This window comes from Sceloporus undulatus, chromosome 2 (genome assembly GCF_019175285.1).
Source record: "Sceloporus undulatus isolate JIND9_A2432 ecotype Alabama chromosome 2, SceUnd_v1.1, whole genome shotgun sequence".
Taxonomy (NCBI): Eukaryota; Metazoa; Chordata; class Lepidosauria; order Squamata; family Phrynosomatidae; genus Sceloporus; species Sceloporus undulatus.
The window spans coordinates 243000291-243014253 of record NC_056523.1 but is presented as its reverse complement, the minus strand read 5'-3'; the positions used below and the strand labels follow the sequence as shown (position 1 = coordinate 243014253).

At 39.0% G+C, this 13963-nt stretch overlaps 1 protein-coding gene across 2 annotated transcripts in view; it reads right to left on the bottom strand.

The window, feature by feature from the left end:
• The window catches only part of PIP5K1B (phosphatidylinositol-4-phosphate 5-kinase type 1 beta), a 67383-nt gene that overhangs the window by 17835 nt on the left and 35585 nt on the right, over positions 1 to 13963 (bottom strand). For both annotated transcript variants that reach the window (XM_042447259.1, XM_042447260.1), the window contains exon 6: positions 309 to 520. In XM_042447259.1, coding sequence (XP_042303193.1) covers positions 309 to 520 — 212 coding nt within the window. The remainder of the gene's footprint in view (positions 1 to 308; positions 521 to 13963) is intronic.

Sequence of the window (13963 nt, the reverse complement as noted above, 5' to 3'; positions counted from 1 at the left end):
ACACATTTTGTGCATCTTTCTTGTATCATTAAAATAATTTATTACTCCTCTGATATTTATTTGCTCAAATAGTGTTATAGCACCAGTAATGCTAGGGATTAAAGCATGTGCCTGTGCTCTTCTGTTTTTAAAGTATATGATGGATAAACCGACCACTTTCTTGTTGATGCTCCTCCCAAATGGTATTAACCTTTCCTTCCATCACTCACAACTTGAAAGATAAACAGGCCCTTTTTAGATTACTATTCAGATGTTGGGGTGGATTTAGAAGTATGCAATAACATACTATACATTTTTAAGGGACTTACGTGTTGGTGCTCTCCGTGATGACACAGTCCCCAGATTTTCCTGGGCCCTGTATCGATTCCATAGCTGTAGAATAGAGAACTCTTTGTCCTCCTGGGCGTTTAGAATCAGATGGGTTCTGAGAGGTCTCGCCTTCTCTCTCTTTTGCAGCACTGTCCAATATGTGGATTCCAAGCAGTAAACTGTAATCCATGATTTTAAAGCTTTCCAGCACCTAGTAATAAGAGGTTTATTTTAAAAGAGTGAAACTTGCTATATTGCAAAATTCAGAGAGTATGCATGATATTCTACACATACTGAACAGGTATACAGTAAATATATAAATTGTACAATGAATATCCAAATGGTAAAATATCAGCGAGAAAATCCATATACATCTTCTATACAGTCCATCTGTACTACAGAATGATGTAATTTATGTATAAGAGGTGGATATATAAAATAATCTGATTCCATCTAGCTACAGAGAGAGAGAAAGTCAGGCCAGTTCCATCAGGCCTGGACTAAAGTAAGAAGGAGGGCCCTCCCTCCAGTCCATCTGTCATGGCCCTGGCCTCAGAGGGAGAGAAAGGCAGGCCCAGCTCAATCAGGCCTGGCTTAAGAAGGAGAGCCCTCCCTCCAGTCCATCTGTCATGGCCCTGGCCTCAGAGGGAGAGAAAGGCAGGCCAGCTCCATCAGGCCGGGGTTAAAGTAAAAAGGAGAGCCCTCCTTCCAGTCTCTCTGCCATGGTCCAGGCCTCTGGGAGAGAGAAAGGCAGGCCAGCTCCATCAGGCCTGGGTTAAAGTAAGAAGGAGAGCCCTCCCTTTTTGGGAAAGAAGGCTAAAACCCTGTACAACTACAAATTCCAGGATTCTACAGGATGGAGCTCCAGCATTTAAAGTGGTGTCAAACTGCATTATTTCTATAGTGTAAATGCACCCTTAATTTACACAAGCTAGAGGTGCAAACCACTCTTAATCTATACAAGTCAGTCATAAGGCAGATCAGGGAATAGGGACTCTGCCTGTGGTGGATGAAATTACACTCCCCCTGAAATTTTATACTTGCAGCTTGGATGCTCCGGATTCAATTCTGAGCCTGGATGTCCAAGCTTCAGCACTAGCCAGGAGTACAGTTGCACAGTTAAAACTAGTGCACCACCTGCACCCACTCCTTGTCAGATGTAACTACATGATACATGGTTTGATTACACCCCATTTCTACTACTGTTATGCACACTACGTGAGGCTGCCTTTGGATACTGTTTGGAAACATCAGCGGATCTAGAATCCTGTGGCCAGAATGCTGATCAGGGCTAATTATAGGGAGCATATAACTCCCTTGTTAAAACAGCTTCACTGGCTACTGGTTTGTTTCTTGGCACAGTTCAAAGTGCTTGTCATGACCCATAAAAGCCTTATATGGTTCAGATCCAGACTATCTGAAAAACCCTATCTCCCCATATATAAAAGCAAGAATCTTTAGCCCTTTAGGGGAAGGCTTTCTCTTGCTTCCACCTCTACCATGGGTATGCTTGATGAGGACACAGGAAAGAGCCTTCTCAGTGGCTGCTCCCACCCTCTGAACTCTGCAGGAAGCCAGAATGGCCTCTGCTCTCTTTTCATCTTTCTGTTAGGCAGACTTTTAATATGTAATGCTGTTAAGGAGGCTTCCTATTGGGTGTGTGTGCCTTGTTTGTTTAATTTTAAAACTTTTGTATCCTTTTAAAAATAATTATTTTAATTGTTTTTAAACTTGTGTTGTTAACATTTCCTCTATGAGCTGCCTTAGTCCCACTTTGGGGGAAGGCTGCATAACCAATAAATAACTAAATAAACAAACTGTGGAAAGTACATCCATCTTGACTCTAATGTACAGACCTGCCAATGCATTCAGATACAAGAATGCCAATGCATAACTTCTCTTTCTCTAACATCCCATAATTGCTTATACAGAGAATGAAAAGTCCTGACTATGTTTTGATTTGTAGCTGCTCTTATGAAAGACAATATTCTGTTTAACCTTCTTACATTGGAATTTCCTCTACAAGTAAACAGTTGTAACTAGCTGTAGGTACAGTATCTGAAGATGTGTATCTGGCAAAGTACAGTGACAAGGTGATAAAGCAATCAGGACATTTTATGTATGTTAGCTCCTATTCTATTGGAGCATAGGAATGTGCCATCTACTGAGTCAGGCCACTGTCCATCTAGCCCAATATTGTCAACTCTGACTTGCAGGCAAGATTCTTCCCTAGTCCAACTTGAAGAGTTCTGTTTTGCTTTTATGGTCTTCCATCCAAATACTAAACAAGCTTGGGCCTACTTAGCTTCCAAAATCAGACAGGATTGAGGATATTCAGGGTGGTTAACACATTTTGTGGAAGTGCAGTGGGTCAGAGATGACATTAGTGCTCTTCATTCTCAAGCTAGCTGCTGGCGCATACAGAATAGATTTTGCAAACTGAAGCATTTTAGGACACCTAAATGCAATCTTTCAGACCAACAGAGTCAATGCAGTGGGTGCTTTCTATGAATCAGTACTCGCAACTAAAATAGAGAGAGAGAGAGAGAAAAAAACCTAGCCACTGAAATTCAACAATGGAAAATTAAAATGGTTGGATAAAAAGAGTATCAGTAGGAGTAACAGGAAACTGGTTATTACCTTCAGTCTTAGCTAATTCAAATACTGGGAGGCTAAGATTTAGCAGAATCATGAATCTTAAAGTTGGAAGAGGTCACAAGGGCCATCCAATCCAACCCCATCGTATAGGAATACACTAGTCAAGCACTCATGAAAGATACCCATTCAACCTCTGTTTAAAGACTTGCAAAGACAGAGAATCCATCATTCCACTGTCAAACAGCTCTTGTAGTGAAGAAGTTTTTCCTAATGTTTTGGTGGGATCTCTTTTCTTGTAATTAGAATCCACTGGTTTGTGTTCTAGTTTCTAGCTTCCTCCATCTTCTAGATGACATTGGATATGTCCGCAGCAAAAGGAAGAAAAAAGAAATCATAGGGCCACTGCCTAGAGAAGATGGCAAAATGCTAACAGAAAACAGAGAAAAGGCAGAATTACTCAACACCTTCTTTGCCTCTGTGTTCTCAGAAAAGGAAAAGGATGCTCAACCTGAGGATAATGGAGCAGAGGACAGAATAGGGGAATTTCAGCACAGAAGCAGCAAAGAGATAGTACAAGAATACCTTGCTAATCTAAATGAATATAAGTCTCCAGGACCAGATGAACTACATCCAAGAGTATTAAAAGAACTGGCTAATGTAATAGCAGAGCCATTGGCAATAATCTTTGAGAACTCCTGGAGAACAGGGAAGTCCCAGCAGGCTGGATGAGGGCAAACGTTGTCCCCATCTTCAAAAAGGGGAAAAAAACAATTATCGTCCAGTTAGTGTGACATCAATACCAGGAAAGATTCTAGAGCAGATCATTAAACAGAGAGTCTGTGAACATTTTAGAAGGCAATTCCATAATCACAAAGAGTCAACATGGGTTTCAGAGAAACAAGTCATGCCAGACAAATCTTATCTCTTTCTCTGATAAAATTACCAGCTTGGTAGATGAAGGGAATGTTGTGGATATAGTATATCTTGATTTCAGTAAGGCCTTTCACAAGGTTTCCCATGACATTCTTGCAAACAAGCTTGTAAAATGTGGGCTACACAAGGTAACTGTTACATGGATTTGTAATTGGTTAAGTGGCTGAACCCAAAGAGTGCTCAACAATGGCTTCTTTTCATCCTGGAGAGAAGTGACCAGTGGGGTCCCACAAGGCTCTGTCCTGGGCCCAGTGCTATTCATCAGCCTTATCAATGACTTGGATGACAGAACTGGGGACATACTTATCAAATTTGCAGATGACACCAAATTAGGAGGAATAGCTAATACTCGAGAGAACAGGATCAAAATTCAAAATTACCTGTCTAGACTAGAAAGCTGGGCCAAAGCTAACAAAATGGAATTCAACACTGAGAAATGTAAGGTACTGCACTTAGGGTGGAAAAATGAAATGCACAGATATAGGATGGGGGACACCTGGCTGAACGAGACTATGTGTGAAAGGGATCTAGGAGTCCAAGTAGACCACAAGTTGAACATGAGTCAACAGTGCGATGCGGCAGTTAAAAAGGATAATGCAATTTTAGGCTGCATCAATAAAAGTATAATGTCTAGATCAAGGGAAGTAATAGTACCACTCTATTCTGCTTTGGTCAGACACCACCTGGGATATTGTGTCCAGTTCTGGGCACCACAAATGAAAAAGGATGTTGAGAAACTGGAGCATGTGCAAAGGAGAGTGACTAAAATGGCAAAAGGCCTGGAAACCATACCCTATGAGGAACGACTTAGGGAGCTGGGTATGTTTAGCCTGGAGAAGAGACAGTTAAGAGGTAATATGATAGCCCTGTTTAAATATTTGAATGGATGTCATATTGAGGAGTAAGCAAGCTTGTTTTCTGCTGCTCCAGAGAATAGGACCCGGAACAATGGATGCAAGCTACAGGAAAAGAGATTCCACCTAAACATTAGGAGGAACATTCTGACAGTAAGGGCTGTTTGACAGTGAAACACATTCCCTTGGAGTGTAGTGAAGTCTCCTTCCTTGGAGGTCTTTAAACAGAGGCTGGATGGCCATCTGTCAGGGATGCTTTGATTGTGATTTCCAGCATGGCAGGGGGTTGGACTGGATGGCCCTTGTAGTCTCTTTCAACTCTATGATTCTTTGATTCTATGAATTCTTGCTATCCTGTGAAGACTCCTTTCCTTGCTTTATACCTCTCTGTTCCCCATCCAGAGAATAGGGGAAGGAGCAAAATAAGATGTGTTCCCAGTCAGTGTTCATAAGTACCACTTGAGCCCTTGAGTCAAAGTTCAGCTGGAATGCACAAACAGCGGCTGAGAGTACTTCACTACTACTATTCCCATGTGAGTAGCTGGGATCTCTGCCAAACCAATGATTCAGTGGGGAAGGGAAACAAACGACTCGGATCTAGGCCATCCCCTCGACCCATTTAAGCCCACCTTTCAACTACGCTTGAGGACTGGTAAGATCCTCTTAAGCAGAAGAGGAAATTGTATACAGGGCTTAACAAAAACAAAAAACAAAAAACAAACAAACATGCAGAACTGTCAATTTGCTTTTCAGTAACAAACAGAGCTGCTGACTTCCTTTTGCATGAGTACAGTGCGCCTGCGCCATATGCGGGCGCGCCATACGAAGCCTTGAGCATACGCGCTCAAGCTGCGGGGCACGCATGGGGCGGAAGGGGCGGCGCGTCCCATGCAATTGAATGGGTGCGCGCGCCCGTTGTGCCCCGCGCGCACCTGCGCCGCCGTGCACAAGCCCCATTGTTTCCAATGGGGCTCGAGCATAGGTAGAATTCGCCTTACGCGGAGGGATCCGGAACGGATCCCCCGTGTAAGGCGAGGACGGACTGTAATAACAAACTTTTTCACAAGAGTATTATTATTATTATAACGAACAATGTGACTTCTTGAACACCAACATTATACATTTGTGTTTGTAGGTCTTCCTATATATATATCACAGTGTTGTGGGAACACCAGGTTTTGCAGTAGTCTTCTGACATACGTACCAATATAGTTCATTAGCCCAACAAAGTTTAGGATTATATCTAAAATGCATTATCATCTATGATTTGCCTAATACAATGCAGCAATTTAAGTAATTGCAAGTGAAATTTTGGGTTCCATTATGTCAAACAGTGGGAACATACTTGGAAATACAATAAAAAAATTACCAAATGTAATAATTTTTTTAAAAAGATTTTTCACAGATGGTCCCTAACCACTTCAAGATTAGCTAATATAAACAAACAACATGACAGTAATTGTTGGAAGTGTAAACAGAAAATTGGTACTATGAACCATATGTGGTGGCAGTGTAGCAATGTGAAAAAATACTGGATTAAAATACATGCCGAAATCCAAGCAGTACTGGAAATTAACATCCCCTTTCTCCCAGAAATATTTTTATTGAACATTGTAGACATGATCCAAACTATATTGACTCAAAATGTAATCAGTACAATTTTATATATGTTATACGCAACACGAATAGAGTTGGCCAAACACTGGAAATCGATGGTGATTCCATCAATTGAGGAATTGAAAGAACGGATGTATGAATACTATATCATGGACAGAATAACAATATACGCTATGGGAAGAAAATGCCAAGAATTCAAAAGTAAATGGCAGAAGATTGAAAAGATATGGGGAAGGGAGAAAAGTAGATACGGATCCAGGTAGAAATTTTTTCCCCTTCCTTCTAGAGAAGCCAGTCTATGAAACAGAGACAGTTACTATAATAGGAATTAGCGGCTGAAAGTAAGCTACTTTATTATTACTGATATTATTTTTGGTTATTCTGCCAAACTGTTACTTTTAAGATTAGCAGAACTAAAACTAGATATGAATATACAGTGGTACCCCGGGATACGAATGCGCCGCCTTACGAAATTTCCGGGTTACGAAAAAAATCCATAGAAAAAAACTGTTCCGGGTTACGAAGGTTATTTCGGGTTACGAAAAATTTTTTGGTGCTTTTCGGCGCTTTTTCGCACGAAATCGCGGCTTTCGCTATTAGCGCCTATGGCTTTTTCGGCTTACGAAGGATTTCGGGTTACGAACGCGGCGGCGGAACGAATTATTTTCGTAACCCAGGGTACCACTGTACATCTTTTCTACCCCGTACTCTCTTCCTTTCTCCCTTCTTTTTTTGCTTTCTCTTTTCCTTTTTTCCTCTTCTTTCCCTTTCTTTCTCTTTCTTTCCTTCTTCTTCTTTTTGTCACTTTCCTTCCACAATCCACACACTGTTTTTGTTTCTTTTTTTCAACTGTAATGTTTTAAAATTCAATAAAAATTATTACAAAAAAATTAATGACAATTAATCTTCATTTATGCTGCTGTTGTTATCTTTTTTAAAGTATTATTTGTTGAATTTTTATATTTGATTAAAATCAACAAAAACTGTATCACTAACAAAACAAACAAAACCACATAATAATTAAAATATACTATATCTTAAAAATAATCTTAATTCTTAACATAATAGAGCTAAAACATTCCTTCCTTTTCTTTTCTAATTTTCTGACATTTGTTAATATTTTCAGTACTCCAGAAACATAACTAGAGAAAGAAAATAGAATATCTACCACATAATTGTAAAATCCAAAACTTTCAAGTAATATTTATAGTATTTTGCTCATTTAAATTCAAAATACTTCATTCCAGACCTATAACAAAGTTGTTTTCCCATTCAGCTTTTAAATAATGTATCAATAATGCTGCTGTCATTATCTTAAAGCTCAAATATATATTAATACTTGATTTAATATGTGCACTTCTGGCTTTAAGATGAATTAGGATTTTTAAAACAAAAATTAAAGCCATGAATACTTCTGTAGATACTTCAAATGAAACCATAACACTATCTTCATACAGTTCCATTAACATAAACAATTTTTTTCAGGGAAAATTATTAACTTTTTGTTACTGACAGATGGTTTGTTTTTCCTGTCTCTTGTAGAAACAAGACATGATCTTAGCATTAAAGAATAAATAGCTTAGTTCAACTGTGTGAGATTCAGTGGATTATACAATGAGTAATGAGTTCTAAGACACGTAGGTAAGTAAGGGCACATAAGCTGTCAAAAATGAATTTATGCTACAGAAGGATAAACATCTGGAAAGAAAAACAATTTTAAAAACTTTTGGCATCACCTCAATGGGAAGACACATTTGCTTCATTTTCTACAAAGCAAACACTTGAATAAGGAAAGTGCAATTTTTTACTCTATGATCCTTGAATATACATTCAGCTCCATGTCAAATTCTAGGAGGATTGTAATCTTTATTATGTTAGCCGCAAGGCAAAACAGTTCTCAAAAATAAAACATGCTTAAGCACATAATGCAAATGTGCAAATATACGAACATCATTCAAGACATATGGGGTTAGACTGCAAGAGGTTTAATTCCAACTGTTTCTATCAGTGTGTTTGTATGTGTGATTCCCCCTCCCATACTGCTCCATCCACACATCCTCAAATTCTGCTCTGGATGGCTGGGAAACATGGAACAAATTTTCAGATGGTGTGTCAGGCTTTGCTGAATGACTGAGATGCAGCGGGGAAAGAGGGAGACAATTCTGCTGGATTTCTCCCACAATATTCACTATCCAACACAAAACACAATAAAATGCAGTGCTCCAGAGATGCATAACTTTTAAAAAAAGGAATGCAGAGCGTGTGGTTTTATATAAAACTCAGACCAGCATACAGAGGCCCTGTACAAACAGGCAGGATTGGTGCCGTGGCAAATGCACATCATGGCACCGATCCAGCCTCCGCAGAACACAAAAAACAGCCAGTTTTTCCGGCTCCTTTTTGTGCCTGCGAAGCGGCACCATAGCCACTGCTGGGCCACTTGATCACACCCCTTTGGTGCAGCAAAGTTTGGGCACTGCACCAAAATGACATCATCATGGCGCACGCCATCTGAATGGCTGTGAACCAAGATGGTGCCCGGGCAGCACGGGGAGGGCTGTGAGCGTGGGGATGCTGAGTCGTCACCCCACCCGCAAGACGGTGCTTTTGCCCATCTGTACCGGGCCAGAGATAGTTATTTCCTTTAGCACATCCCTGGAGTCCTTGAAGTCAGTTTCACTTTAACAGCTGGTAAAGCAGCAATAGTGATTGTAATGTTCGTAAACTACCAAAGGGGATTATCAAGATTAAATATCCAGAGTAGTTAATATACTACTGATCTGCGCTAACAACTACACACACACACACACACACACACACACACACGCGTGTATGTAAATAAACAGCAGAATGCAGTACTACAGGACACCTGATTTTATATTTTCAGAGAGGACATGGCTTTGCAGAGCATACAATTCACTCACTTTCTAATCTAAATCATGTGTTAAAAAATTTGGACTAGCCCTGTGGAAAACCAAAATCAAAATGCCAGTGATAAGTTTTGTAAGATATAAATTACTTCAACAATGGCACACAAACAAATTAACGGAAAGTAAAAGTGTTTTTAACTTCTGAATTTCCCTAAATACAAGGAGAACTAATATTTAACAAGACAAAATGGCAGTTGGACTGGATAATTTGAATTGAAACCAGCTTTAAAGATTTTGAATCTAAATGTAAGTGGCAGTGACAGCAGCTCCTCCTCCTCCTTTTTCTTCTTCTAAAATGCACAGTCAGACACTAGTGATGAGAAGCTATTTAAAGCCTGACGATCTGTTGCAAGGATCTGACTCTGACATCTGGTTTATAGCCTGGGAAATTAATGCACTGTGGCTTTCACATGAGCAGGCATGCACAGAATACTTTGTATGTTTGGTGGGAAAGTATTTAAACTAGTAAGAATACATCTGCTCTTCCCACTTTGCTTTAGTACTGCTGCATGTAGCGTGCAGGACCACCCTCCTTTTGATAAAAGACATGCCAGTGCCTAGATTTTAAAAAGAAATTATATGTATCTTTGTGTGCGCACGCACATGCGTGCACGCACACACACACACACACACACACCCTGTGTGCTGATGTTCCATGAAGCTTATTGTCAGAAGATGGCCTGAGTTTCAAAACTGGAAAAAATAGTTTTACAAAAAATAAACAAAACAAAGTTTGGATTTGGATGTTAGTTAAAATTCTGTTAGGGGAAAAAAAACATGGTCCTAATTCTTTTTCAGGAACATGTTTTGTTTGGGATAGGAATAATCAATTTTGTCTGGTATGAAGCTACCATCTGCATGAATTGAAAGAGCATCCTGCTGGTACATACACTGCTTCAGGGTTTAGAACAACTCCTTTCACTCAAATATTGAAAACTCTACAAAAAACACATTCTGACCTTATTTCCCAAAGCCTGGGATCAAGAATAATTTATGTGTGGAATGAAAGTGCAGGCAGGTACACAAAGAAATACAGTATTCTATTGTGATGAGACCATTTCCTGAATATTATTCTAATCACAAACCATGGAGAAAACTCAGGAGAACTGTGTTGGAGGTCCCAGCTCAAAGGAGCAAGAAGTGGAAGACAGATGTGACTTAAGGAGCCCAGAATACTTTGATGTGCTATGAGCTCTCTTTAGAATAACCTCTTTCTCTAGCAAATTGAACTTCACTCTGATAGCCTTTAGGGCTGAAGAGCAGGGTATAAATACAACAACAACAACAACAATTTTGCCCACCCTACTACAATATGGCTGTTAACTATTTCCTTGGCTTGGAAATAACACATCCAAATGCCAGGTGGCAGAGATAAAGGGTCCATGCTACTCCCTTTTCGGACATAGGACATAGCTATGGGGTCCTTTGTTTCTCAGCTGGAGGAGATGGATGGCAGTTGAACAAACCAGGAGAGGCAAGAAGGGTATTTCCACATATAATTCACAAGTATGTTACAGACAGACACTAATATAAGTAGACACGTTTACTCTGCTTCATGTTCTCTTTCTATAGCTGTCTTTGGTCAAAGTCTACAAACAGAGAACTCTGAATCAATGTCATCACAGAGCTAAAAGCAATGACATGAACAAAAAATCTGTAGTGACATTTATGCATCTGTGCCTTAGATATGAAAGTCATAAACATAACTCCAGTATCTGTACTGCACTACATTTCTGTGCCATATTTCATATTTCAATTCTGTCATTTGTCTGGTTTTCTGTAAGAATTGCCACAAGGAGAGACGCCAGGGAAATCTTTGCTGCAGTGGGCTCTTTTATTATTTTAGGAAACAAATGCTAGTAAAAAAACTAAGTGAGTCAGTAAATTTTGTGGATTAATTTCTAAACCTGCTCTTGTGTGGTCCCATACCGTGTCCTCAGGTACTAAATGACCTAGAAGAGAGAGTTTTGAAGTGGCTAAGTATAAGAAAATCCACTTCCACTCACTTCCTTCCACAGATGGCTATATCTATAATTTTTGATTAATTCAGAAAAAATATTAAACATTATAGAACTGAATATAATTTTATGTGTTTGTTTGTGCCCAACACTGATATTTCACAATCTTAGAAGAGAATGATGCAGACTGAATATTGTACTAAAAATATGAATGGATAAAACAGACAATCCCTTCATCACTCTGTACAGAAGACAAATCCATCATCACACTGGGCAGAACTCCAACCTTATCATGAGCCTTGCCGAATTCAGAAGTCTATAAATACTACATCTCTTACAAAAGGAACTTGGTAAAGAACATGATAGATCAGCATTTCCCACTAAGACCCCTGTTTTGCACATTCCCATAGTTATGCAGAAAGAATTATGTAATGGGTTCATTATTTTAAAGCAAAAAACAAAAACCATCATTGGGAAAAATATTGTTGAACACAGCCAATGTAATAATTGTCTATGTAAGACCTTCTTCAAATTAAACGTACCATCCGCAGAATCACTTCCAACTGCATCTCATATACAGTGCGCCTCAATCAATCAATCTGTTTATTCAGTCATTGACCAATATAAAATAATAAAAACCAATAAAATAATAATTGTACAGCACAATTACTAACTATATTAAAATTCAAATCGAGGAGCGTACAGCAGAGTCAAACTCTTGACCAATTGCAGACATAACTTACATATGACATAACAGAATTTAGCTACCTTAAGTACATCATATGGATTCTAATTATCTAGCAAATAACATAAATAAAAGGTATCAGAGTGCCATATAACACAATTTCCCACCATTTGTAAAGTAAACGCACAAGAAGGGTTAGTATGCTACTAAAATTGCTTTAGTATGATTGAATGTGGCCCATCAGAGGCATAAATGCTGGCATAAACAACAGGAATTAATCTCTGAACCACAATTAAAATTCTGATTTGACGTTCTGCAGTGAATTTCACAGAAAATCAAGTTAATGGACTATTTGTACAGTATGTAAAGTAAATAGTAAGTAAAAAATTTTGTTCAGTCATTGACTAATACAAAACTTGACAATACAACAACTACACAACACAGTTATTAAAAATTGTGTATACAATTTCAGATACGATTTCAGATCAGCTGTAAACATTTCAGCTTTCGACAGCAATCAGTTGGGGGTGTAATTTACATACAATATAGCAAAATTTTGCCACCTTATGAAGAACATTTGGTTTTCAGTTATCCAAGAGATAACATAAATAGAAAGTGTCAGTATGACCAGGGTATATATATAGGAGAGGCATGATCAGCTGATGGCAAATATCTTTATAAAATTGACAGTACAGAAGAACATGCTCTGTTCAGTGTGCCTGTGTTTTATGCAGGTGCACCATATGCGGCTTTCAGCATACACTGAAAGCCGCGCCGGAAGAACTAATGGGACACAAGCCCCATTGTTTCCTATGGGGCTCCAGTATACGCTGATTTCCCCTTACGTGGAGGGATCCGGAACAGATCCCCGCGTAAGAGGAGGGCCCACTGTAATAAAAAATGAATCTTCAATAGATGTGAATACATCCATGCATATTCATCCTGTGTTGTTCTTATCCCATTCAACAAAACTCTTTGGAGCGCAATGACACAGAGCAATGCATCTCAAAGTATCTGATGTTGGGGACTGGCAATTTCCCACCCCCACCCCCCACCATGTGCCTGGGAATATATTTGTTCCTATTAATGACAACTGTTTCTTTCTTTCCTGGAAATTCATAAGGGACTGGCAACTGATGGCTTGCAGACCTATTAACAGTTCATGGACTAACATTCTGAGTAGCACTGAAGTAGCGAGTGAGTGAGCAAGCATGCACTTATACACACACACTACATTAGAAGACAGTAGAACTGATAACCCATCTAACAAAAAGATCAGTAAGATACCATTATAATACTACACACTTCCCTCAAGGAAAGAGTTGCCATATTGTAATATAAATATTTCCAAATATATGAGCTATAGTGCAATATTGTGAGTGAAATATATTTTGGGCACTTTTACAAGTAATAAATAGCAATGATATAGTAGGTTGCCATCTATTGTGAGTTTGTCAACAACCTTTAACACATTACATCAGAAACAACTAGCTCTTATTCTGTTTACTCTGCTTTTCAGTCACTAAAATAATCTCTTTATTTTCACTGGGGTACATTTTCAATAGCCTCATAGTTCTGATGCTACAATTAACCTTTTGACATTATAGGAGTGAAACGGACATATGGGTCTCCAAAACAGAGATTCTTAGTATGCACTCTCCACAATCACTAATAGCTTGAGTTAATAGAATATTCATTTCTAGAGACTAGGATGAGAAACAATACCCTCTGTTAGGAAAAATGTCTGGTGAGCATGCAGCTGATCATTAGATCATCTCAACTTCATGCTGAAAATCCAAACAAAAGGTGGCTTCATGTTCACTAACAAGACTTGACATGATGCTGCCGTGTGCCAATAAACATTACACTCTTGCCATGAGGGGATGCCCTTTTTGTCCTACAACTCCATTTCAACCATGCTGCTTTCTAATCAAATCTTTGCATGGTTTGCCAATAGAGCCACATTAAGTCTTCAAAGTGTTCCTAAAGAGTCTTCCATCACTTCTTCGCCTTCTTTCACACATTCAGATCTATCCTGCTCTAGAAGTGTTACAGCCTTCACTCACATCCACATGCAGG